Source organism: Bufo gargarizans, chromosome 2 (assembly GCF_014858855.1).
Source record: "Bufo gargarizans isolate SCDJY-AF-19 chromosome 2, ASM1485885v1, whole genome shotgun sequence".
NCBI lineage: Eukaryota > Metazoa > Chordata > Amphibia > Anura > Bufonidae > Bufo > Bufo gargarizans.
Window position 1 is genome coordinate 693670330 of NC_058081.1, and position 25763 is coordinate 693696092.

The 25763-nt window shown below is 42.7% G+C and overlaps 1 protein-coding gene across 1 annotated transcript in view; it reads right to left on the bottom strand.

The window, feature by feature from the left end:
* Nucleotides 1–12284: 12284 nt before the first annotated feature.
* The window catches only part of ABCG4 (ATP binding cassette subfamily G member 4), an 87305-nt gene continuing 73826 nt past the window's right edge, over nt 12285–25763 (bottom strand). The window contains exons 8-13 of the mRNA XM_044277689.1: nt 22921–23022; nt 22379–22547; nt 20823–20923; nt 18497–18655; nt 14420–14538; nt 12285–12510 (exon numbers count right to left, since the gene is read on the bottom strand). Coding sequence (XP_044133624.1) covers nt 12285–12510; nt 14420–14538; nt 18497–18655; nt 20823–20923; nt 22379–22547; nt 22921–23022 — 876 coding nt within the window. The remainder of the gene's footprint in view (nt 12511–14419; nt 14539–18496; nt 18656–20822; nt 20924–22378; nt 22548–22920; nt 23023–25763) is intronic.

Sequence of the window (25763 nt, forward strand, 5' to 3'; positions counted from 1 at the left end):
CAGAACAAAAAATGTGCTTTGACGGACACTAAATATCTTGCCCAGCAACAACAGTACAGCGGTGGGTAACGAGAGATTTAGAGGGAATTAAATTTGAGGCCTAGTATTTAGGCGCTGGGTCACCGGTATGGATTTAGTGACAGAATTAGACTTGGAAATACACAGTAGCGGGTGTGTGTGAAGTTATTCTGAATGACCCTATGTGCACCTTCAATATTATATACCCTTTTTGGGATAGATTTCAAATAGCTCTGATATAGCAGGAACCACTAAATTATGAAATTGCTAAATTGGGAATTGTACTTCAACCCAGAACAAAAAATGTGCTTTGACGGGCACTAAATAACTTTCCCAGCTACAACAGGACAACGGTAACGAGAGATTTAGAGGGATTTAAATTTGAGGCCTAGTATTTAGGCGCTGGGTGACAGGTATGGGTTTAGTGACAGAATTAGACTTGGAAATACACAGTAGCGGGTGTGTGTGAAGTTATTCTGAATGACCCTATGTGCACCTTCAATATTATATACCCTTTTATGGATAGATTTCAAATAGCTCTGATATAGCAGAAACCACTAAATTATGAAATTGCTAAATTGGGAATTGTACTTCAACCCAGAACAAAAAATGTGCTTTGACGGACACTAAATATCTTGCCCAGCAACAACAGTACAGCGGTGGGTAACGAGAGATTTAGAGGGAATTAAATTTGAGGCCTAGTATTTAGGCGCTGGGTCACCGGTATGGATTTAGTGACAGAATTAGACTTGGAAATACACAGTAGCGGGTGTGTGTGAAGTTATTCTGAATGACCCTATGTGCACCTTCAATATTATATACCCTTTTTGGGATAGATTTCAAATAGCTCTGATATAGCAGGAACCACTAAATTATGAAATTGCTAAATTGGGAATTGTACTTCAACCCAGAACAAAAAATGTGCTTTGACGGGCACTAAATAACTTTCCCAGCTACAACAGGACAACGGTAACGAGAGATTTAGAGGGATTTAAATTTGAGGCCTAGTATTTAGGCGCTGGGTGACAGGTATGGGTTTAGTGACAGAATTAGACTTGGAAATACACAGTAGCGGGTGTGTGTGAAGTTATTCTGAATGACCCTATGTGCACCTTCAATATTATATACCCTTTTGGGATAGATTTCAAATAGCTCTGATATAGCAGGAACCACTAAATTATGAAATTGCTAAATTGGGAATTGTACTTCAACCCAGAACAAAAAATGTGCTTTGACGGGCACTAAATAACTTTCCCAGCTACAACAGGACAACGGTAACGAGAGATTTAGAGGGATTTAAATTTGAGGCCTAGTATTTAGGCGCTGGGTGACAGGTATGGGTTTAGTGACAGAATTAGACTTGGAAATACACAGTAGCGGGTGTGTGTGAAGTTATTCTGAATGACCCTATGTGCACCTTCAATATTATATACCCTTTTAGGGATAGATTTCAAATAGCTCTGATATAGCAGAAACCACTAAATTATGAAATTGCTAAATTGGGAATTGTACTTCAACCCAGAACAAAAAATGTGCTTTGACGGGCACTAAATAACTTTCCCAGCTACAACAGGACAACGGTAACGAGAGATTTAGAGGGATTTAAATTTGAGGCCTAGTATTTAGGCGCTGGGTGACAGGTATGGGTTTAGTGACAGAATTAGACTTGGAAATACACAGTAGCGGGTGTGTGTGAAGTTATTCTGAATGACCCTATGTGCACCTTCAATATTATATACCCTTTTAGGGATAGATTTCAAATAGCTCTGATATAGCAGAAACCACTAAATTATGAAATTGCTAAATTGGGAATTGTACTTCAACCCAGAACAAAAAATGTGCTTTGACGGGCACTAAATAACTTTCCCAGCTACAACAGGACAACGGTAACGAGAGATTTAGAGGGATTTAAATTTGAGGCCTAGTATTTAGGCGCTGGGTCACCGGTATGGATTTAGTGACAGAATTAGACTTGGAAATACACAGTAGCGGGTGTGTGTGAAGTTATTCTGAATGACCCTATGTGCACCTTCAATATTATATACCCTTTTTGGGATAGATTTCAAATAGCTCTGATATAGCAGGAACCACTAAATTATGAAATTGCTAAATTGGGAATTGTACTTCAACCCAGAACAAAAAATGTGCTTTGACGGGCACTAAATAACTTTCCCAGCTACAACAGGACAACGGTAACGAGAGATTTAGAGGGATTTAAATTTGAGGCCTAGTATTTAGGCGCTGGGTGACAGGTATGGGTTTAGTGACAGAATTAGACTTGGAAATACACAGTAGCGGGTGTGTGTGAAGTTATTCTGAATGACCCTATGTGCACCTTCAATATTATATACCCTTTTTGGGATAGATTTCAAATAGCTCTGATATAGCAGGAACCACTAAATTATGAAATTGCTAAATTGGGAATTGTACTTCAACCCAGAACAAAAAATGTGCTTTGACGGGCACTAAATAACTTTCCCAGCTACAACAGGACAACGGTAACGAGAGATTTAGAGGGATTTAAATTTGAGGCCTAGTATTTAGGCGCTGGGTGACAGGTATGGGTTTAGTGACAGAATTAGACTTGGAAATACACAGTAGCGGGTGTGTGTGAAGTTATTCTGAATGACCCTATGTGCACCTTCAATATTATATACCCTTTTAGGGATAGATTTCAAATAGCTCTGATATAGCAGAAACCACTAAATTATGAAATTGCTAAATTGGGAATTGTACTTCAACCCAGAACAAAAAATGTGCTTTGACGGGCACTAAATAACTTTCCCAGCTACAACAGGACAACGGTAACGAGAGATTTAGAGGGATTTAAATTTGAGGCCTAGTATTTAGGCGCTGGGTCACCGGTATGGATTTAGTGACAGAATTAGACTTGGAAATACACAGTAGCGGGTGTGTGTGAAGTTATTCTGAATGACCCTATGTGCACCTTCAATATTATATACCCTTTTTGGGATAGATTTCAAATAGCTCTGATATAGCAGGAACCACTAAATTATGAAATTGCTAAATTGGGAATTGTACTTCAACCCAGAACAAAAAATGTGCTTTGACGGGCACTAAATAACTTTCCCAGCTACAACAGGACAACGGTAACGAGAGATTTAGAGGGATTTAAATTTGAGGCCTAGTATTTAGGCGCTGGGTGACAGGTATGGGTTTAGTGACAGAATTAGACTTGGAAATACACAGTAGCGGGTGTGTGTGAAGTTATTCTGAATGACCCTATGTGCACCTTCAATATTATATACCCTTTTTGGGATAGATTTCAAATAGCTCTGATATAGCAGGAACCACTAAATTATGAAATTGCTAAATTGGGAATTGTACTTCAACCCAGAACAAAAAATGTGCTTTGACGGGCACTAAATAACTTTCCCAGCTACAACAGGACAACGGTAACGAGAGATTTAGAGGGATTTAAATTTGAGGCCTAGTATTTAGGCGCTGGGTGACAGGTATGGGTTTAGTGACAGAATTAGACTTGGAAATACACAGTAGCGGGTGTGTGTGAAGTTATTCTGAATGACCCTATGTGCACCTTCAATATTATATACCCTTTTTGGGATAGATTTCAAATAGCTCTGATATAGCAGGAACCACTAAATTATGAAATTGCTAAATTGGGAATTGTATTTCAACCCAGAACAAGAAATGTGCTTGAACGGACACTAAATAACTCGCCCAGCTACAGCACTAGGGACAGATTTAGCTGGATATAAATTTGAGGCCTAGTATTTAGGCGCTGGGTGACCGGTATGGATTTAGTGACAGAATTAGACTGGGATATGGCCAAAAAATGAACAGACTATTGCTGGTTAAATGCACTTGGTGTGACAGCTTCACCCTGATGTAGGCTTTAGCCAAAAAACAACCACACCATTGAGGGTTAAATGCACTTGGTGACAGGCGCAGCTTGCCCCTGATTTTGTATATGGCCAAAAAATGAACAGACTATTGCTGGTTAAATGCACTTGGTGTGACAGCTTCACCCTGATGTAGGCTTTAGCCAAAAAACAACCACACCATTGAGGGTTAAATGCACTTGGTGACAGGCGCAGCTTGCCCCTGATTTTGTATATGGCCAAAAAATGAACAGACTATTGCTGGTTAAATGCACTTGGTGTGACAGCTTCACCCTGATGTAGGCTTTAGCCAAAAAACAACCACACCATTGAGGGTTAAATGCACTTGGTGACAGGCGCAGCTTGCCCCTGATTTTGTATATGGCCAAAAAATGAACAGACTATTGCTGGTTAAATGCACTTGGTGTGACAGCTTCACCCTGATGTAGGCTTTAGCCAAAAAACAACCACACCATTGAGGGTTAAATGCACTTGGTCGCAGCTTGTGCTGGCGCACCACAAGACACAAAATGGCCGCCGATCACCCCAGAAAAATGAGACTGACAAACGGTCTGTGCAGCCTAAAAACAGTGAGCAATTGAGGATCAGCAGCTCAATGGTCCACAGCTGCAGATCGATCAGTTAATCAAGTCCTTTGGAGGAGTTAATCTGCCTAATCTCGCCCTACTGTCGCAGCCGCAACCTCTCCCTACGCTAATCAGAGCAGAGTGACGGGCGGCGCTATGTGACTCCAGCTTAAATAGAGGCTGGGTCACATGGTGCTCTGGCCAATCACAGCCATGCCAATAGTAGGCATGGCTGTGATGGCCTCTTGGGGCAAGTAGTATGACGCTTGTTGATTGGCTGCTTTGCAGCCTTTCAAAAAGCGCCAAGAAAGCGTCACAAAAGCGCGAAGAAAGCGACGAACACCGAACCCGAACCCGGACTTTTACGAAAATGTCCGGGTTCGGGTCCGTGTCACGGACACCCCAAAATTCGGTACGAACCCGAACTATACAGTTCGAGTTCGCTCATCCCTACTTTTTGTGCTATGACATCATTACATTATTCCTGCACTGTGACATCATATGTGCATTATATATTCATTTGACGTCACTGTTTGCATAATTTCAGTGTTGTATCATCACAGAGTAGATTACCTCTGTCCTGTGACAGCTCTCTGTGTATTATGCAAATATAATGACATTAAAGGGGTTATCTGACCCCTTAAATGCCCCCCATATGCCCGGGACCCTCGCACACAATTTACTTACCTGGCTCCCCGTCACCCGCTTTGCTTCTAAAACCCGTGCGGCCGCCACTGCATCTCCCTGTGCGTGGATGAAAACATCCGGTTTTGGGGACCAATGGCAGGCGGTAACGGGGACGAACATCCCTAGTGTGATGGGCCTTGGCATATGAAGGTGCATTTCAGGGGTCGGATAATCCCTTTAATATGTGCCCTATTCCAATACTGTGACTTCACTGTGCACATTATTCCATTATTATTGCATCATTGTGTACACCTGGACTGTGACATCACTATGTGCATTAGGCTGCATTCACAGGACTGTGCCAGTTTTGCGGCTGTATGCACCCCTCATCGTGGTGTGGATCTATTGACTTCTATGGGTCCACAATCTGCATGTTGGAGCCAAATATAGTTCATATCCTCAGGGTTGGACTGGGGTTCCCAGCAAAGAAAATTATTCTGGGGGCCTAACCCCTACATCATCAATAATGTCTTCAAATGTTTTGATGCACAGAAATAGACCCTAGTGGCAAGTGACTGGCTCCAAATGTTTTTCTCCTACTAGACCTTTGGGGCCCACTATGGTATCAGAGCCTGGGCCCACCAGAGGATCCTCTGGTACTCCGGTGGGGCAGTCCGACGCTGCATGAACCCAGAAGACCACCGAAGGGCATAGAGTTTGTACGAATCTGTAAAACTAGTCTAAGATCAATTCAGACAGCGAAGGGTCAATACAGTATGCAGGCTATGGTCTGGACAGGCAACAGAGAATTAGAGTCAGTAAACAGACAGAAGTACAGTACATGGGCAGACAATCAGGACAGCACAGCCTTTATTAGTAATCTAGCAAGCCAAGAACCTAAAGCTCAAGCACCTTCTCCCTGGCATGGAACAATTAGGACACACGTGCTCTGGCCCTTTATGGGTCAGCAGGAGCATGCAGAAGCACTCTATGGTAAGAGGGAGAGAGCTGGGCAGCAGAAGCAACGCACTTCCTTCAGGGACAGCACATGTGACAGCGGTGACCAGGCCCTCTACCAGCAACAAGAGAAGAAGTGGGTCCAGGCTACTGGAATGAAGCAGGACAGTCCTGGTAAGTGATGTTGCTGCCTCTCTTCTCCATGTGAGCATGGGCCTCCAGTGTAACAATACATATTAGACAGCTGTTGGCTGACTGTTTGGCCAACAGCTATCTCTCCCGACCCCTCCATACCCATGCACACTCTGCTCAGCCGAGCATGCATGTCTCTTGAATGGGAAGAGGAAGAAAGCCGCTGCTAGGTTATCTCCCTGAGAACAAAAGCACGACATCTGGAATCCAATAGTCAGATGCTTAACTCCACCGACATCTGCAATCAGGGAAGACTGAAAGGGAGTGGTTAGGCAGGGGCAGACTGGCCCTGGAAACAAATCTAAAAGCGTCCCTATCTTATAAGCGGGTCCACATTGACAAACGGTGGGAAAACAGAAGTAGGCAGGGACAGCAATACCACAGTGTAGCACTAGATACTGCCCCAGCAGAACCAGATACCCACAGTTCAACACAAATTACTGCTGCCTGAGCCACAGGTTCAGGCAAACAGTTATCTAATGTGCATATCTGCTGTATGTAATACAAGACAACCAGCAGGCACTGAAGTTCTGGAGCTAATGCAGGACTTCCTAGATGACGTTGCAGGAAATATGGGTGATTTGATAAAGTGTGCAGTCTGTTAGGGGACATTATGGCTTTTACAGTGGATTTTTGGCAGTGTCAGTCGTGCTGAAATTCTGCCGTAAAAGCAAATTTGGGAACAACACCCCCCCCCCCTTTATAGTGTTTTATCAGGATATGGTGGAACCAGGTCTGTTACAGAGTATATGTTATATCCCACTGCCAACAATTAACATGTGATACGTAACTGACATACTTTTATGCTAACGGACTTAATAACCAACAAATAACAAAAAAAGCAATTTGCATATTGATATAATTTTATTTAATAGATTAAAAGATACTTTTAAATCCTTCTTGAGCAGCAAAGAGGGCGAGAGCTCTCCTAAAAGCATTTCATTTGCCATGAAAAACACATCCACAGGATGAGATCTTCAGAGTGCATCAGTGGGTTTAAAGGGGACCTGTCATCTCTCCTGACATGTATTTAGTCAGCACTCTGCTCTGGGCTATTCCTCTGTCGTTGCTCCTAGAAATGGGTGAATAAATTGGCAGGTGGGTGTTAATATTTGTCTTACATAGTCCAATCAGTCCTGACAATTCCAGACTGTGTAGGGACAAAACCCCAAATGGCAACATTAAGTTGTCAATCTATTCTAGGAGTAATAACAGAGGAACTACACAAGGTAGAAGTATGAGAAACGTTGCCCCAGAACTGAGATAACTTGGAGAATACAAGACATACATGGGCAGCACTCATGTTTTGCAGTGCTGGAGTCCAAGGCTCGAATCTGACCAAGGACAACATCTGCATGGAGTTTGTATGTTCTCCCCGTGTTTGCGTGGGTTTCCTCCAGGTACTCCGTAGACATATTCATAGGGAACTTAGATTGTGAGCCCCACTGGAGACAACAAGCAATGATATGTCCGTAAAGCACTGTGGAATATGTCAGCGCTATAAAATAATAGGTACATGACAGGAGTAGTGTCAGGTCCTCTTATCCTAAAGAGGAACCCAGGTTGTACAGTAGCACGATACGCTACAATCAGCTTAATTCCATCTATTGTTGGCATCAATGGACCTTTTCTTTATCCTTCATATAAAATAGCAGAAAATCCTCATTTCGGTTCCTTTATCTTGCATCATCAATAACATTTCTATATTTTTTTTTCTTTAAAAAGCTAATATTATGTGGATTATCACGTTCTACGGTTTCACTTACGTCCTAGAACAGTGGAGTAAACATACAATAAACGCATTTCCAAATAAATGTTATCAGTGTACATTTAAATATCTAGGTCAGATGGAAGCAGTCATAGTTAAAGGGCTTCTGTCACCCCCAAAACTCATTTTTCATTTTTGGGCATATTAAAATCCTTATTGGACAACTATTCCCTATATAGGGCTCTTACCTTGTTCTGTGGCTTGGTTTCACTAAAAATCGAGCTTTTAAAATATGCAAATGACTTCACTACCAGCAAGTAGGGCGTCTACTTGCTGGTAGCCGCCGCATCCTCCTTTCAAAAAAACGCCCCCTCCTCCAGTTGATTGACAGGGCCAGCGAGCGCTCTCCTCCTCCGGCTGGCCCTGTCTGCAATTCAAATCCTGCGCCTGCACCTTACGTGTCTTCATTCGGCGCAGGCGCTCTGAGAAAAGGACGCTCGCTTCCTCAGCACTCCCTCAGTGCGCCTGCGCCGATAACGTCACCTCTAAACCCAAAAGAGAAGACGTCATCAGCACAGGCGCACTGAGGAAGTGCTGAGGAAGCGAGCGTCCTTCTCTCAGAGCGCCTGCGCCGAATGAAGACACATAAGGTGCAGGCGCGGGTTTTGAATTGCAGACAGGGCCAGCCGGAGGAGGAGAGCGCTCCCTGGCCCTGTCAATCAGCAGGAGGAGGGGGCGTTTTTTTGAAAGGAGGATGCGGCGGCTACCAACAAGTAGACGCCCTACTTGCTGGTAGTGAAGTCATTTGCATATTTTAAAAGCTTGATTTTTAGTGAAACCAAGCCACAGAACAATGTAAGAGCCCTATGTAGGGAATAGTCGTCCAATAAGGATTTTAATATGCCCAAAAATGAAAAATGAGTTTTGGGGGGTGACAGAAGCCCTTTAAAGAGGACCCGTCCCCTCTCCTAACTTATCTGAAGTGGTAAATATGTGTATTCCCAGTGAAATAGCAATTCTGGAACAAAATTCTTATACCTCCCTGTTGTTCCTACATATTTATTAATAGATTGACAACTGGGTGTTAACATTCTGCTTTTTCAAAGGGGCTTGTCCCTATACATTCTGTAACACCCAGTTGTCAAATTTTTTATACATTTCTTTAAGTAATAACAAAGAAATAGTAGAACACAGAACTCCAGGAAAAGATGCTTTAGAATTGCTATTTGATGAAGAATACAAGTATTTACTAAAATAGATATGTCAGGAGAGCTGACAGGTCACCATTAAAGGGCATCTGTCAGCAGTTTTGTACCTATGACACTGGCTGACCTGTTGCATGTGCGCTCGGCAGCTGAAGGCGTCTGTTTTGGTCCCATGTTCATATGTGTGCCCGCATCGCTGAGAAAAATTAATATGTGCAAATGAGCCTCTAGGAGCAACGGGGGCGTTACCTTTACACCTAGAGGCTTAGCTCTCTCTGCAACTGCCACGCCCTCTGCATTTTGATTGGCCATGTGTGTCAAAGTGCAGAGAGAGCGGCAGTTGCAGAGAGAGCTAAGCCTCTAGGTATAAAGGTAACGCCCCCGTTGCTCCTAGCGGCTCATTTGCATATATTTAAACATAATTTTTCTCAGCGATGCGGGCACATATGGACATGGGACCAACACAGATGTCCTCAGCTGCCAAGCACACATGCAACAGGTCAGCCAGTGTCATAGAGATGTAGCAGAGCTAAAATTGACTCTGAAAACTCTGACAACACAGTGTTATCTCGTGCCATCTTGTGACAAAAGCCATTGGAATACATTGAAAGAGTCAGTTAACCTTTTTGTGCCATTTTTTTACTTAACGCGTTAACAATCAAGTTTAGCTGGGCTGCATCTGTAGGTACAAGTCTGCTGACAGATGCCCTTTTAAAGGAATTGTCTTCTGGCTCCACTTAGAGGTCAATTATGGAAAGCAGTCTTACAGATGAACATGATAATAACACGTGGTCTTGTAAGATTGCCCTATTTGTAGCAATGCAAGGACATCAAATAGCAGCAGTTTAAACAGGAATGTATTGGTTTGGTTAGAAGCAAGTAGAAAATATATTTTAGGAAATATTTGATTGATATATCTTAACTAATTTTAAAGTGTATGAACACCTATGCACTGAAGTGTTTCTTTTTGTTGTTCATTTGGTTCCAAAATGCAAAATTAAGCAACATGTGAAATAGTCTTCATTAAAAGTGTCCTATCATTTGGCTTCTGCAGTGTGTGTGCAAGTCCTTCACTTAGCTAGTGCTGCTGCTGATCGGAAATAAATCAGCCAGAACTTTCCTCCTGTTTCTGACGGCTCTCTATGCTCTCCACCATCCTTCTCTCAGAGTTAGGCCTCATGCACACAACCATGTCTGCTTATTGGTCCACAAACCAGTTGGTCCACATTTCTAGAAATGCCTATTCTTGTCACAGAGGCATAATACGGACAAGAATAGGATATTTTATATAATTTGTGGAACAGATGCACGGATGCAGACAGCACATAGATGACATCTGTGTGCTGTCCATTTTTGATTTTGTTTTTTTGGCAGGGCCCATAGAAATGAATGAGTCCTTTTGCAATCTGTAAAAAATGCTGATCAGACACAAATACAAAATATGGTCATGTGCATGAGGTCTTAAAGCTATCAGAAAATAGGGGGATGAAGTGGTTCTTAAAGGGGTAGTCTGGGTTCAAAGCTGAACCCGGACATGCCCATATTTTCATCGAGACAGCCCTCTGATGTTAGCATCAGAGCATTTCATTCTCCGATGCTCTCCCTTTCCCTGCGCAGGATCGCAAAGGGCAAGGGCTTTTTTATTTACAATAACACATTGCCGGGCGGAGGCTTCTGCCCAGCAGTGTGTTCGGTGAAATCACCGGCTCTGATGGGCTGGCTTTAGCACTGCCCTAGCCGTTTTACAGGCTAGGGCAGTGCTAGAGCCCACCCATCAGTGCTGGTGACATCACCGGGCTCACTGCTGGGCAGAAGCCTCCGCCTGGCAGCCCTAAGGAGAGCCCAGTACATCACCAGATCTCCTGAAAATGCCTTTGCCCTGCGCGAATCAGGGGGGCTGCCTGGGTAAAAATACGGGTATGTCCGGGTTCAGCTCTGAACCCAGACAACCCCTTTAACAAATCGGACTGTAGAGAGGTAGGAAGCATCCAGGAAAAGCAGCTTATAGATGCTGTAGCAAGTGGGCCCACTTCTGAGTTTCGACCTCGTAGCAGACGCCTGCCCTGCTTCCACTATAGCTACACCCCTGCTTTATGGGATGCAGAAAGAGGAATCATCACAGAAATGAAGCTGTGCTGATACATAAGAGCTAGTAAAGACAGCAGCATCCTGAACTCACATCCAGCATGTATTACTGGGAGGGACACATCCATACCAGAAAAGTCTGACATTAGGAGCAGGTCGCAAACTGAATGTCAAGATGTGAAAATGAATGGATGGATGAATATTGCAGCTGGAAATTTAGTGCAACCATTAACCTATGTAAACATATCAAGGGTGTCAATAGATTATGGCAAAGTTGTCCATAGTTTAACAGGCAAATAAAGGCAAGCAAAAAACAAAAACTGATTAATACATCATCATCATTTATATTGCTTTTGGAATGGCATTCTACCATATTTTACCCATGCCCTATATCAAATGTTGTGAGGAGGTAGAATTATATCCTATGAATATGTGAGCGCTGGGGCATAGACAAGAAATATTTTTTGAGATGTTCATGCATTTTATGTAGATAATAAAAAAATGAAAGTATTGTAATAAAGGGTGATGTGGGACAAATTGGTTATGCAAAGAGGGAAATAAAATGTAGGTGCAACCGTTAGGTAAAATGAAGGAAGAAGATTGATCATGCCCTGGTTGATTATCTGCAATTAAGATCAAGGTGCAGGACCAAAAAAGAAAATTGTAGAAGATTGGATACACAATGTTACATGCAGTAAAATGTAACAATTGGGACAGTTCCAGTGTTACTGTTCTGATGAACCTCCAGGCCGTTGCCCTTTTGGAAATTGATTTTCACGTTGAGGGATCTTCCATGCTTTATAGTCAACATGCTTGAATGGCAATCTTATGAGCAGAACATCTTTCCTTCACACCAAAGTAATGGAGCATGTCTAATTACTTAGTACAAGGTCGATGTAAACAACACACAGTGAAGGGGGAGACGGACAAGAGCTAATTCCGATGTGGAGAACCCATAGAAGACTGTCTGGTGAATGTATCTCCTTGTACTATATGTCATATTTAGAATAATTGTCCTGAAATAAATTTCTTTTGCTGCCATCTACCGTTCCGATTTAACGCGGTAGCGTAGCACAAGGTAAGCCAGGAGGCGGAGTCCAATAAAGAAGCCTCCCAGCACAAGAAAGTCAAGGTACAGTTTTGCATCCTCAACATCGAGTTGTTGTAGGACTACATGAGGATCTTGGAATGTGCAGGGTTCTTCATTGCATTGTAATTTAGTTCGGTTCATGCCATAGATGGTCAGGATAACTCCTTCAAACCCATATCTGTGAAGCAAAAACAAAAATAACCTTAAACACAATCTTATGAAAGATATTAAAGGGGTTTTCCGAGACAAGGAACCTATTTTGATATGTCTAGGCTCACCTGTCACTGGCGCTCCATTTCCAGCACCGAGCTCCTTTCTCCTTCCCAATGGACTGGAGGTGTGACTTGCCATCTACATTCACATCACCGATGCTAGACAATCAATGGCCTCAGTGGTAATGTGTGTAGCCATGGCACGTGACCACTGGCCACCAGCAGTGGCCAGTGACAGTTTTTTTTTCTTTAATCTCTACACCCTGCCTGGCCACATGAAAAAAGAGTCAATGTCTCGGGGAACCCCTTGAAATGCAAGACATTGGAGGGCATTGGTCACTGTAGGGGCCTAGTGTCATAGATCACAACCACCTGCACATGTCAAGTCAAGTCAGAGCATCCTAGCTTAAAGGGATTGTCCAGCCCAAACAAAAACATTAAAAAAATGGTCAAAATGGTTTAAAAAAAACCTTTTACAAAAAAAATACTCACCTTCCCTTCCAGTTTTTCTCCGATCCTCCATCAGTCTGCCCCCGATCCCTTTCAACTGTGATTTGCCACTGCTCAGCCAATGACCGGGTGCGGTGTTTTACCACTGTGGCCAGTGATTGGCTGAGCAGTCACATTTCCATGTTTAGTGGGCCAGGAGGTAGAGACCAGAGGTGGATCTGGGAAGCCTCAGAATGGGAGATAAATAGGATCGGTAAGGTGAGGATGACTTTGTCTTCCTTTTTCAAACCATTTGCCCCATTTTTCAAAAAAAATTCTCAGCGTACAACCCATTTAAAAGGAATTTAATACCATAATAGCATTTGTTACAGACTAAAATCTGTTTTCTATTCTAATTATATATATATATATATATATATATATATGTATATATATATTTTACCTTTATTATGAGGGTGTACATCTTACCTGAGCTGTACAGATCTGCTTTACAGCATGCACTTGAATGTGGGAAAACAAGGTAGGTAAACAGCGAATTCGAATTGGATGGGCATGCTCTGTGACCTGTGCAGTATCATTATGCTGGTAGGGGAAGAAGTTTAGTACTTAGCAAAAATAGAAATTATACTCTGTAAACCCTTCACACAGTCATTAGAGGGGTATTCCGCTTGTGAGAAGTCATCTTCTATCCACAGGAAAAGGGATAACTATTAGATCGGTGGAGGTTTGACTGCTGGGACCCCACCGATCACAAGAATGGGGACCACAAACCCCTTGGAGCCCCCCCAAAATAAAAGGAGAAGCAGGTCAGGCATGCGCACTGCTGCCCCATTCATCTCTATAGGAGCTCCATAAATCGCTGAGCCCTGTACTTGGCTATCTCCGAAACTCCCATAGGGATGAATAGAGCAGCAGGAGCCCATTCTGCCCACCTGCCACTCCATTCATTTCAGGGGTACCAAGGAGTACCCCATTCTCGTGCTCAATGGGCTTTCCAGCGGTAGGAACCACACTAATCTAATAGTTACCCCCTATCCTGTGGATAGGGATAGCTTCTCACAACTTGAATACCCCTTTTATAAACACATTAAAAAGAATAAGGTCCAATACTGACCCCTGTGGCACCCCACTGGTAACTGTGACCCTATTGGAATATTGACGTGAACGAGGCTGAGGCTATGTGACCAAGGTACGGTGACGTCACATGGCCTAGAAAGAGGCCACGGCCCTCAAAGATGATTAGCAGAGATCCCGGGTGTTGGATGCCCACTGATCTGCTATTGATGACCTACCCTGAGGATAGGTCATCTATATATATATATATGTCCAGAAAATAATCACATTGTGTATCTGCCAGTAAAGAGACTCCATATTATCTGTATAAGTTGACATTAGGGGGGATTTGTCACTTCCTTCCACTCTGACCTGACATATGAAATGTATGAACTCCATTGCAGATAGGTTGGAATCGTTTTAAAGCTGACAAAGAAGCCTGAGAATAGTAACACCGGTATTGCCGTGACGGGGCCTACGAAGGTTGCAACCTGTGGAGAAAAGAAAGTACGTCATTCGGTGGAATTATATACTGCTTTAATCAATGACTATGGAGATAACCCAGGAGCACAGTCTCTTCTGTACTTCTTCAGAATAACCTTCAAAGGGTCATGGTAAAAAAAGAAACTCTTAAACTCTCTAGAATGATTACCGATACAGAGAAGCTCCTGAAGACTTAGGATTCTTGAAAGATTACCTACCTTGATGCAAACTTTGGGATTCAACCTCTTCCTTACTTCTCATTATGTCTACCTTCCTCGTCCCCCATCCTTCTTGCTCATGTCCCCACATCTATTTTTTATTCCTAAATAGTCTTTAAGGAAATGGTAATCTGCAGTCAACATGTTACAGAGCAGGAGGAGCTGAGCAGATTGATATATATAGTTTTTTGGGAAACGATTCACTATAACTTGTATTTTAATCATCTATATCTTTGCTCATTCTGGTCTTAGGAGTCCAGTGGGTGGCCCTATCAGTGATTGACAACCTTCACTATATATGCAAAAATATCTGACAATTACTAAGTAAGACCACCCACTTGACTCCCAAATCTAGAATGATCAGAGAAATACTGTATTTTTCGCCCCCTATAAGACCCACCTGTCCTTAAGATGCACCTAGGTTTTAGAGGAGGAAAATAAGAAAAAAATATTTTTCATTAGACCCCAAATGTTATCAGGCCTCAGCTCACAGCCCTAATCAGACCCTCAATGGTAATAAGACCCCAATCAGACCTCAGCTCAGCAGACCCCAATGTGAATGACCCCCAATCAGTTGTCAGATCAGAGCCTCAATATGAATAAGACCCCCCCCCCCCCCTTCAAACCTCAGATCAGACTCCCATGCCTCAGATCAGACCCCTATACTTAAGAGCAAATAAAATAAAAAAATAATCAATTTACTGCAACTGCTCTGGACGCTGCCGCTCCTAGGATCCAGCTCTCTTGTTCCTGCAGCGCGCTGTGCTGTGACCCGACGCGCACAGCGTGAGGTCACAGAGCCCGACATCCTCATGCTGTGCACAGTCACAGCTGAGGACCGGAAAGCAGTGAGTATAGAGCCCAGGGAGCGCTGCATTCACTGCTTCTTAGTCCTCCGCTATTCACCCCATAAGACGCACTAGCATTTTCCCCCCACTTTGGGGGTAAAAAATTGTGTCTTATAGGACGAAAAATACGGGTTAAATGAATAAAGTACAGCTTCTACTGATTCTTTATAATATCCATCTGCTCAGCTCCTCCTGCGCTATAACATGCCTGCAGACTGTATAGTATTTTCATGGTGACAGGTTCAGCTTAAAGATGCAATGGTCAATTGTGCCACAGCATATGAGGAGGCTTTCCCTGGGAGTGCTGCGCTCCCAGGGCCTAAATGGCTTCCCAACGTGGAGATCAGGGAAGCTGTTCATTCTCTATAATTGCCGGGATCCTTCTGAAGAGTTCTAGGCTAACAGAGCGGTAGTTCCTATTCAGCCCTGCAGGTGGCAGTGCTCCATAGAAAAACAGCAAAAATCCCTTACACTGCAAAAAAAAATTGTTGCAGTGTGAGGGACAAGCAATCTAAGGATCGCATCTCAAACGTCCCTAAGAGGGCTTAGTAAGAATGAAAAAAAAAAAAAAAAAGTTTAAAAAATAAATAAAATAAGATATATAAAAATTAAAATCATCTTTTCCATAATAAAAATAAAAAATAACAAAAGTAATGGTTCCGGGAAGGAGTGAAAAATGAAAACATAAAAATGTTAGATCACAAAAAAACCTCTGAATAAAGCTTTCATACTGAGTGATGGGTTTCCAAAAACAGAAGCCGTCTCTTCTGCATTTCAGTTACTAAGAAAATTTGTGACGTAATTAAAGGGGCGGTCCAGGTTACAGATATTGATGACCTTTTCCCAGGACAGGCCATCAATATCAGATCTGTGTTCTGCTGATCGTCTCCCACTCACTTGCTTCTAAAAAAGTTCTACAGATGGGTGCGGGTCCCAGTCTGACATTGGTGGCATATCCTAGCAATATGGCACCAATGTCTGAGGTGAGACAACCCCTTTAAGAGAATAGCTTATCAGTCGGAGAACAGGAGATGCAAGATGGGAAACTGTTATATCTATCTACTAATTATCTATCTATCTTTAGTATCTATCTATCTACAGTGCTGCCCATAATTATTCATACTCCTGGCAAATTTTGACTTAAAGTTACTTTTATTTAACCAGCAAGTAATTTTTTGACGGGAAATTACATAGGTGTCTCCCAAAAGATAATAAGACGATGTACAAGATGCATTATTGTGGGGAAAAAAAAAAAAACATTTCTCAGCTTTTATTTACATTTGAGCAAAAAATACAAGATGTTCTGCACTGTGGAAAATCTCAGAGGACGTGGTCGGAAGCCAAAAGTGACACCTGTGCTGGCCAGGAGGATAGCTAGAGAGGTGAAAAAGAATCCAAGGATCACCACCAAGCCCATCCTGGTGAATCTGGGCTCTGCTGGTGGCAATGTCTCAAGGCAGACAATCCAACGGACACTGCACAATGCAGACCAAGGAGGACGCCACTTCTCCAGATAAGGCACACAAAAGCTCGCTTGGCCTTTGCAAAAGCTCATCTGGACAAAGAAGAAGACTTCTGGTCTTCTGTGTTATGGTCAGATGAAACAAAAATTTAATTGTTTGGTCACAATGATGTTTCCTTCATTTGGCGTACAAAAAAAGGAGAAGCCTTTAACCCAAAGAACACCATCCCCACTGTCAAACATGGTGGTGGGAACCTAATGCTTTGGGGGTGTTTTTCAGCCAATGGACCAGGGAACCTAATCACAATAAACGGCACCATGAAAAAAGAGCAATACATGAGGATTCTCAACGACAACATCAGGCAGTCTGCAGAGAAACTTGGCCTTGGGCACCAGTGGACATTTCAGCATGACAATGACCCAAAACACACAGCAAAAGTGGTGAAGAAATGGTTAGCAGACAACAGCATTAACATTTTGGAGAGGCCCAGCCAGAGTCCAGACTTGAATCCAATTGAGAATCTGTGGAGGGAGCTAAAGATCAGGGTGATGGCAAGAAGACCCTCCAACCTGAAAGATTTGGAGCTCATTGCTAAAGATGAAAGGGCAAAAATACCTGTGGAGACCTGCAAAAAGCTGGTCTGCAATTATAGGAAGCGTTTGATTGCTGTAATAGCCAATAAAGGCTTTTCTATTGATTATTGAGAAGGGTATGAATAATTTTGGACTGGACACTTAAATGTAAATAAAAGCTGAGAAATGGTTTTTTTTCCACAATAATGCCTCTTGTACATCGTCTTATTATCTTTTAGGAGACACCGATGTCATTTCCCGTTAAAAAAAAATTACTTGCTGGTTGAATAAAACTAACTTTAAGTCAAAATTTGCATGGGGTATGAATAATTATGGGCAGCACTGTATATTCCCCTCTAGGACATTTATCACATATCTATAGGATATGCCATATCTATATCACATATCTATAGGATATGCCATATCTGATAGGTGCATGTCCCACTTCTGGAACTCATTCCTATCTCCAGAATGGGACCCTGAAGTATACAGAGAACAAGCCATGCCTGCTTGGCCACCCTCCATTCACCGCTATGAGATGAGCCAGGTCAGCTATGTTCAGAAGTCCCATAGCGGTGAATGGAGGGGTGGCAGCGCTTGCGCAGATTGCTCTCCATTCACTGCTAAGGGACTTCAGAAAATAGTTGACCGTGGTCAGTAGCCCATAGCCATGAATGGAGAGGACACCACAAACATGCAGTGTGCCGTCTGTTCATGGCCTTATTCTGGAGATACAGTAGGAGTGGGTCCCAGAGGTGACACTTATAGCATATCCTATAAATATTCAATATATTTCCCAGATGGAAATAGCCCTTTAAAATAAATAGCCAACAAGATGCAGAGCTAGAAGAGAGATGGACCTTACCTGTAAGGAGTTGGAGGCTGCACCAATTAGAAGCCCCAATGATTGTGCAACAAGAGCAGTAGACGTAGCAAGGGCGGAGAAGAGGAGGAAACGAGTGGCTTCGGGTGGCTGACCCGTCATCCAGTATACAATGCTGCAATATGCGATAGGGCAGATTACCTGTAAAACACAGGAGATAAAACAACTATAAATCATACGACGAAACAAGAGTTTCCAATTTTCATTCATTCCTTCAAAAAGTCTGGAATAAAACGAATATACTTCTGAAACTGACTTTTAGGTATAATGATAGAAAATACAAATACTGCTTGCCCCCATGTTCTTCCAACTCTATGTTGTGCATTTCCTTTATTATTCCTCCTAGAAATTATGAATTAATTACTAGCATTTCACAATGAAACTCCAGATGGGTGTTACCCATTGGGAGTGTGTCCTTGCACAGTCTGACACTATCCAATCTGTTCTACCAGGAATCTTCAGTGAAAACTATTAGCAATATATTCATAACTTCTAACAGGAATGGCATAACATAAAGTCATAATAATAGATGCTCCAGAATTGTTTTTACACAGAGAATGCAAGTAGTCACTAAAATAGACATGTCAGGAGATGTCAACTGAACTTGTCTGTTTTATTGAGACTGGTGGCTAACCATCTAATATGTATGGGGGTACCAACTCTACCCTGACAGCAGATGTCTGAATGTATTTTGGAGGTTTGGTCTGGGGTCTGAATTTTGGGGATATGTTTTGGAATCTGAATTCATTTATGTTGTTATAGAAGCTGCAGATGCTCTGAAGAAGGGTAAAGCCGAAGATTTCTATGCAAAAACAGATGGGAGGAGTCATCATATTGGTCTGGGCTGGATGGAGATGAAAAGAAAAGAGTACTATCAGAGAAGACACCACCTATAAGTAACTGGATTTAACTGTTATGTTTTTAGTGATGTACTCCAGTCTCGGAGTACCAGAGGATCCCCCAGTGGGCCCATGCTCTGATACCATAGCGGGCACCAAAGATCCAGGAGGAAAAACCTTATTTGGCTGTCTTTGGAGCCGATCACTTGGCCACTATGCTCTATTTCTGTGATTCAAAACCCGTTAAACTTTATTAATTATACAGTGGTTGGGCCTTGAGAATAATTTCCTCTGTTGGGCGCCAGGAACCCCAGTCCGACACTGGTGAACTCTGCAGCATAATTTGCAAGCGTGATAATATGCTTAATTGGCATTGCCGCGTCTGAAAATATCCGAACTACTCCAAAATATCATGTAATTTATCCTGGACAGTGAATGACGTAAAAAAAATCCTAATGCTAGAATTGCCATTTTATGGCCACCTTGCATCCCCCAAAAAATAAAATAGAAATAAAATAGAAAAGTTGCATATTCCCCAAAATGATACCAGTAAAAATTATACAGTAGCCAAAAAGAGTCCTTACACAGCTCCATTGGCAAGAAAATAAAAGTTACAGGTGTCAGAATATGGGGACAGAAAGCAAATAAAAAAAAAGGTTTTCATTTTTTTTAAGTAGTAAAAAAAATATATATATATTAATGTGGAATCTCCATAATCATACTGACAAACGGGTCATTTTTACTGTATACTGAACACTGTAAAAAACAAAACCCATTGTTTTTTGTTTTTCACCCGTATGCATTTGTTTGCAGTACATTTTGTGGAACATTAAATGGTTGCATTAAAGAGTACAACTCGTCCCGTAGAAAAAACAAGCCCTCATACACTATGTCAAAGGAAAAATAAAATGGTTATGAATAAAAATTGTTTGCCTCTTATAAGATGAGGGAAAAAAATCTAAAGTTGTTGCCAAAATTGGCCTGGTCCTGAAGGGATTAAAGGGGATTTTCAAGACTTTTATACTGATGACCTATCCTCTGGATAGGTCATCAGTATTTGATTGGTGGGGTCCGACACCCAGGACCTCTGCTGATTAGCTGTTTGAGAAGGCACCAGTGCTCACAGTAGTGTCGTGGCCTTCACCTGCTTTTCCTAGGCCATGTGACGTCACAATCATCAGTCACATGACCTAGGCACATCTCAGCCCCATTGAAGTGAATGGGGCTGAGCTGCGATACCAAGCACAGCCGCTATACAATGTACTGCGCTGTGCTTGGTGAGCAGAGAGGAGGCAACGGCACTACTGTGAGCACTGGTGCCTTCTCAAGTAGCTGATCGGCGGGGGTCCCAAGTGTTTGACCCCCCCAACAATCAGATACTGATGACCTATCCTGTGGAAAGTCTTGGAAACCCCTTTAAAATACAGTACACATTGAATATTGGGTCTAACAGTATCAAGACACTTTACCTGGAAGGGGACATCTGCCATTGTCTTGGCTAGATAATATGACTTTAGGCTGTACCAGTAGTTTAGGTGTTCTCTGAGAAAGACAGACATCTCCAGAGGAACTGCGGGTAAAGAAAAGACAAGAAATTAGTAAGAGATTCGAGTAGGATGTTATAATCATAGATGGCAGGATGATTGACAGAAAGACAAATGGATGGAAAAGAAATTAAAAGATTCAAAAGAACCCGAGAAGAGAAATGAAGAAGAAAAAGAAGAAATGAAATGTGTTGAAGTAAAATAGTAAAGTAAGAGGACAAAAGGATGAAGAAAAAGATGTCCAAGAAGCTTGTTATAGACACAAGAGAAAAAGTCTGCTGTCTCCAGGAGGACCACTTGTCAACAAAGCCATTAGTGTACCATCCAGAACATACCAGTCTTGAAGTCCTCTGGAGCCTTAAGCCTACCTTACACATTACATCTTTGTCGGCCAAACTCATCAAAATCATCCATGTAGTGCTTATGTGGCCTCCTCTGATGGCTGATGTCGGTGGAACTAAGAATCAGGCATAGGTGTTACCTAGACAGTATTGCACCGTCCATGGAAGCAAATCAGACAAATGCCATGGTGGAAGAGGAGCTCGGTACTGAACTGCTTTCACAACTTCCCGATACAAGGAAATGGTTTTCCTGCAGCCGCCATTAGGGGGAGCTCATTGCTTAGAGAGTTATACATCTCCTATTGAGTTCTATTGTAGCTGTATAAATTCATATGTACTTAGCTTCCCCTAGTGGTAGCTGTAGACAGCCAGAACTTTATCATTTACAATGGAAATAAAAGCAGCCCATTTGGAGCTCACACTACATTTGGGGTGAACACCAGACATTTTTTGACATGTACAACTTTCTCATGTAAAGCTCTAACAATTTCCATCACTAAAAGGGTGGTTTAACTTTTTTAAAGCCACTTTTTTTGCAGTGTTTTCTCCATTTATTAGTGAGTTTTACTCATTTCAATTTTCTCAAACCATCTAAACAACTTTTTTAACTTGCCGGACAACCCCTTTAATATTAGTGCAGAGATTTCGAATGCGGTTGCTTTTAAGTGGGCTTATATAGTTTGCCTAAAATGTGTTATTAGAGCCCCTTTAACATTCGGTATCAGTTTGGTGCCAGCTGATAGTAGCATAGGCAGACTTTTTTTCTAGTGACTATGACCAGCTTAAAGGGGTTTTCTGACAAAGAACATTTATCACCTTCCAGAGGATTCACCCAACTTCTCCCACACATCCACGGTATGGATCGGTGGTCATGCTGGTTCTCTATACAACTCTATGGTACGTTCAGAAACAGCCAATTGAGGGCACTTTGACTTCTTCGTAACTCCTATAGAGTTTTATAAAGCAACAGCCTGACCACCCTTCCATACCAACTCCAGATGTGGTGGTGAAGAGTAGTGGGGGGCTCAAGGCCTTTATTATTAGGGATCGTGGGGGTGTTCTTGAGAAAACTCCTTTAAGATTGAAAACTAGAATGTTACCACCAATATAAGTGAATGACTGAATAGTCGTTGCTCTTACAGGTCAACACAGTTGGCATAAGAGCTGCAAACATAAGAAAGAGCATGGAGAAGAAGAGGAAGCCCGTGTTATTGAATACTTTGCTGGCATCGTCACCAATGTGCAGGTACAGCAGCCCGATCAGAACCCCGATACACAGGTGAGACATGAAACGCAGGTGAGTCAGGACCTGGGAGGGTGGGAAAGGACAACCAACATCACATGTAATGCCCCCGTACGGAGAGAACATGTTGCCTGTAAGAAGAACACAACAGGCAGCATCATGTGATAGAAACAGACTCCTCGGGTGGAGATCGAAAGTCAAACTCATGGCCGAGGAGGGTTCAAGACAAACAATACAAAACCCAAAGTGCAAAAGGGAAGCTTTACGTTTACACAAATGACAAGAGGAACCCGGGACGGTATAAATACACTACTGGTGAGAAAAGTGCATCTAACCTCTCTCACTTCAGAACCTACGGTGGTTACTCCATGCCGCCCCCCAGACATCTGCCTATCTGCCCCATTCACTAATTCATACCGACCACCTGCTTTTAACATACCGTGTCTCTCAGGATGGAGAGGAACGTGCGTTTGAAGAGGATGCAGAACTGGTTCATGGAGCTTGTCGCAAAAGTATGGCTCTCGATGTGGCCAGAGACATCCTGCTGGAAGAAGAAAAGGGCTAGTACATAGTGAAAAAGGAAGATCAAATATTAGGCCTTATTCACACTTCAGTGTTTGGTCAGTGATTTCCATCAGTGATTTGTGAACCAAAACCAGAAGTGAAGCCTCCACAAGAGGCAAGGTATAATGGAAAGATCTGCACTGTTCTTTGTTTTGGATCCGCTCCTGGATCCGTTTTGGTTCACAAATCACTGATGGAATAATTGCTATAAAATAAAAAAATAAAAACATTGCCCATTAATTCAACCATTGTTCCAAGATTGCCGCTCCAGTGGTCACCACCAATTCTGCAGTGATGACATGTCTTATGTAATGTCCCGAAATGCCATTTACCACTCTACAGAGGGAGGAGTTTAGTTAGTCAGTAGGTCAGTGTAGCCTACCCCCTTCTCTGCCCAGCCTCTGATGCCTACATGGTTGCCTGTCCCCTGCTGGGCTGGCATTGCCTCCATCCAAGCTGAAGTAAAGCTTGAGGTACTCCAAAGCCAGGACAAGTAGTTCCTAGGATCACAGTAAGAGACAGACTACAGCTAACCTAAGTTTCAGCAGAAGAGGAAAGTTTCTATTCATCCAGCATAGTATAGCAGAGCCGAGAGAGATACCACATAGTAGTGCTGAGATTGTTGCAGAAGTGTTTGCCTGCCAAAGTAAAGCTAATACCTGCTGATGACCAAGATACAGTTTGGAAATTGTTTGAATTAACGTTTATATCAAGTAAAAGCAATTTTTCAACGTTACTACAAAGTCTGGACTCCATTTATTCCACCTTCTACACCATCCAAGTTCAACTACCCCCTTTTTTTTTTTGCGCTGCTTCGGACTACACCACCTCTGGGATCCACCGATATCCAGGTAGGAGCACCGTGACACGTGCATGAAACATCCACAGAGACATTGTAGGCCACTCTACACCACTCCGGCAATCCTACCTTGGGTACCACCAATACCATCTACAAAGGGGACTCCATGTTCCCGTTGCTTAACTGCAACTTGCCTCACGTTTACTTGCTTTAATAGAGGGACATATTTCGTAGAAACCTCTTGAGGGGCAAGGGATCCCCCAGACGCTAGCAATAGGCCGCTGCATCCAAGTGGCGACAAAAACTCCTATAACGCCTTAAAGGGACGCTAGTGCAGTGTCCTGAAACACACTGTTTAATGTTGTGATTGTGTTTCATGTAAACTCTCCTTGTAGAGATGTTCTCATAAAGTTGCATAGGGAGTGGAAGGTTCTAACAAGCCTCCCAGGGCTAACTCTGCCCTACACTAAGTGTGTTCAGAAAGCAGGAAGAAGAAGGTCTGGGTGTGATGCCTGAGGACAACCTGCACCTCAGCTTCCATCTTCCTCCATAGTTAATTCTATGTACCAGCCCATAGAAGGGAAAATATCACAGTATCTCCAGAAAACTCAGAGAGGTAATGAAGATATTGACAAAGGAAGGTAACTGTCGTGTATATGACTCCAGCCTCCTTTGCATTAGGTGGAGAGATCTCAAGCTATCTGCTACCCACCATACTTAAAGACAAAAGGATCATTTGTCTGAATATAGTATTCCTATAAAAGGAAACTGAAGTATAGGATTATACAGTACAATAAAAACCGCATTAACCTCCACCTTGGAGCATTAAGCGAGAGAAAGACTGATTGTCATCAAGGATTATTCCCCCATGCAACTTCTGAGAACTAATGGGATTCATTGTAAAAGCTGCTCTGATGTAAATGCCTTTACATACATTGATAACCTGTGGATCAGCTTCAGTAAAATACAAGGAGTTTATTTAAAACTCTAGTCTCTTTATTCCATATCATCTTAACTACTACTCTCAACCTTTGCACCTAACGGTGCTGGTATCACGAACCAGGGGCCCAGCCACAAGCACCCTAAACATCACCACCATTAAGGGCACCTCAACCAACATCTGGCTGGTGTTCCCTGCAACAGAGAGTGCCCTGGAATATCTTGTGCTGTCTTCCCATCCACTGCACTGCCGGCCTCAAGGGACAACGAAACCGTGAGTACTACTATCCTCGGCACCTCATTCACTAGTATGCTCACACCCGAAATAATCCTTATGAAGCCCTGGCACGCTGCATAGAATTGGCGTCACGAACAGGATCTAAATACTTTGTGCCTTATAGAACAGGATTTGTGCAATATAACTGTGTGCCATATTGCCATAACCTTATGCGAATAAGCCCCACTTGCTTTATTCAGAGACTCCGCTTGATACACATTTTATTGGGCTGCAGAATTGTTCAAATCGCTTGGAATTGCATGGACATACTATACAAGTTTATTAATACAAAGTCCCATTGTCAAAAGTGGAAAAATCGAATATTTCTGTGTCACTACCATTGCTTGCTGTCAGTGGATGGACTTATACATTGAACCTAAAATGGCAGCCTACAGTCGCTTTATTAGTTGTACTGCGCCATAACTGTGAGCTATGCCCTGTTAGCGGCGGGAAAAGAGAAGCCAATCCTCATATGCAAAATAACTTCTTACCGTTGTACCAATACCAGCGCTGCTGCCAGTACTTACAAATCCAAGGCCGCCTCTCATGCCTTGCAGAACGGACCTAGGGGGAGGGCTGCCCATTAGAGGTGAGCGTGACGTTCGTACGCACGTTGAAGTGACGCAAGACTACGTGTGGGTGAACGAAAAAAAAAAAATAGGGAGATCAACAGCCCTTCTCCACCGAACAAATATAATAGTGA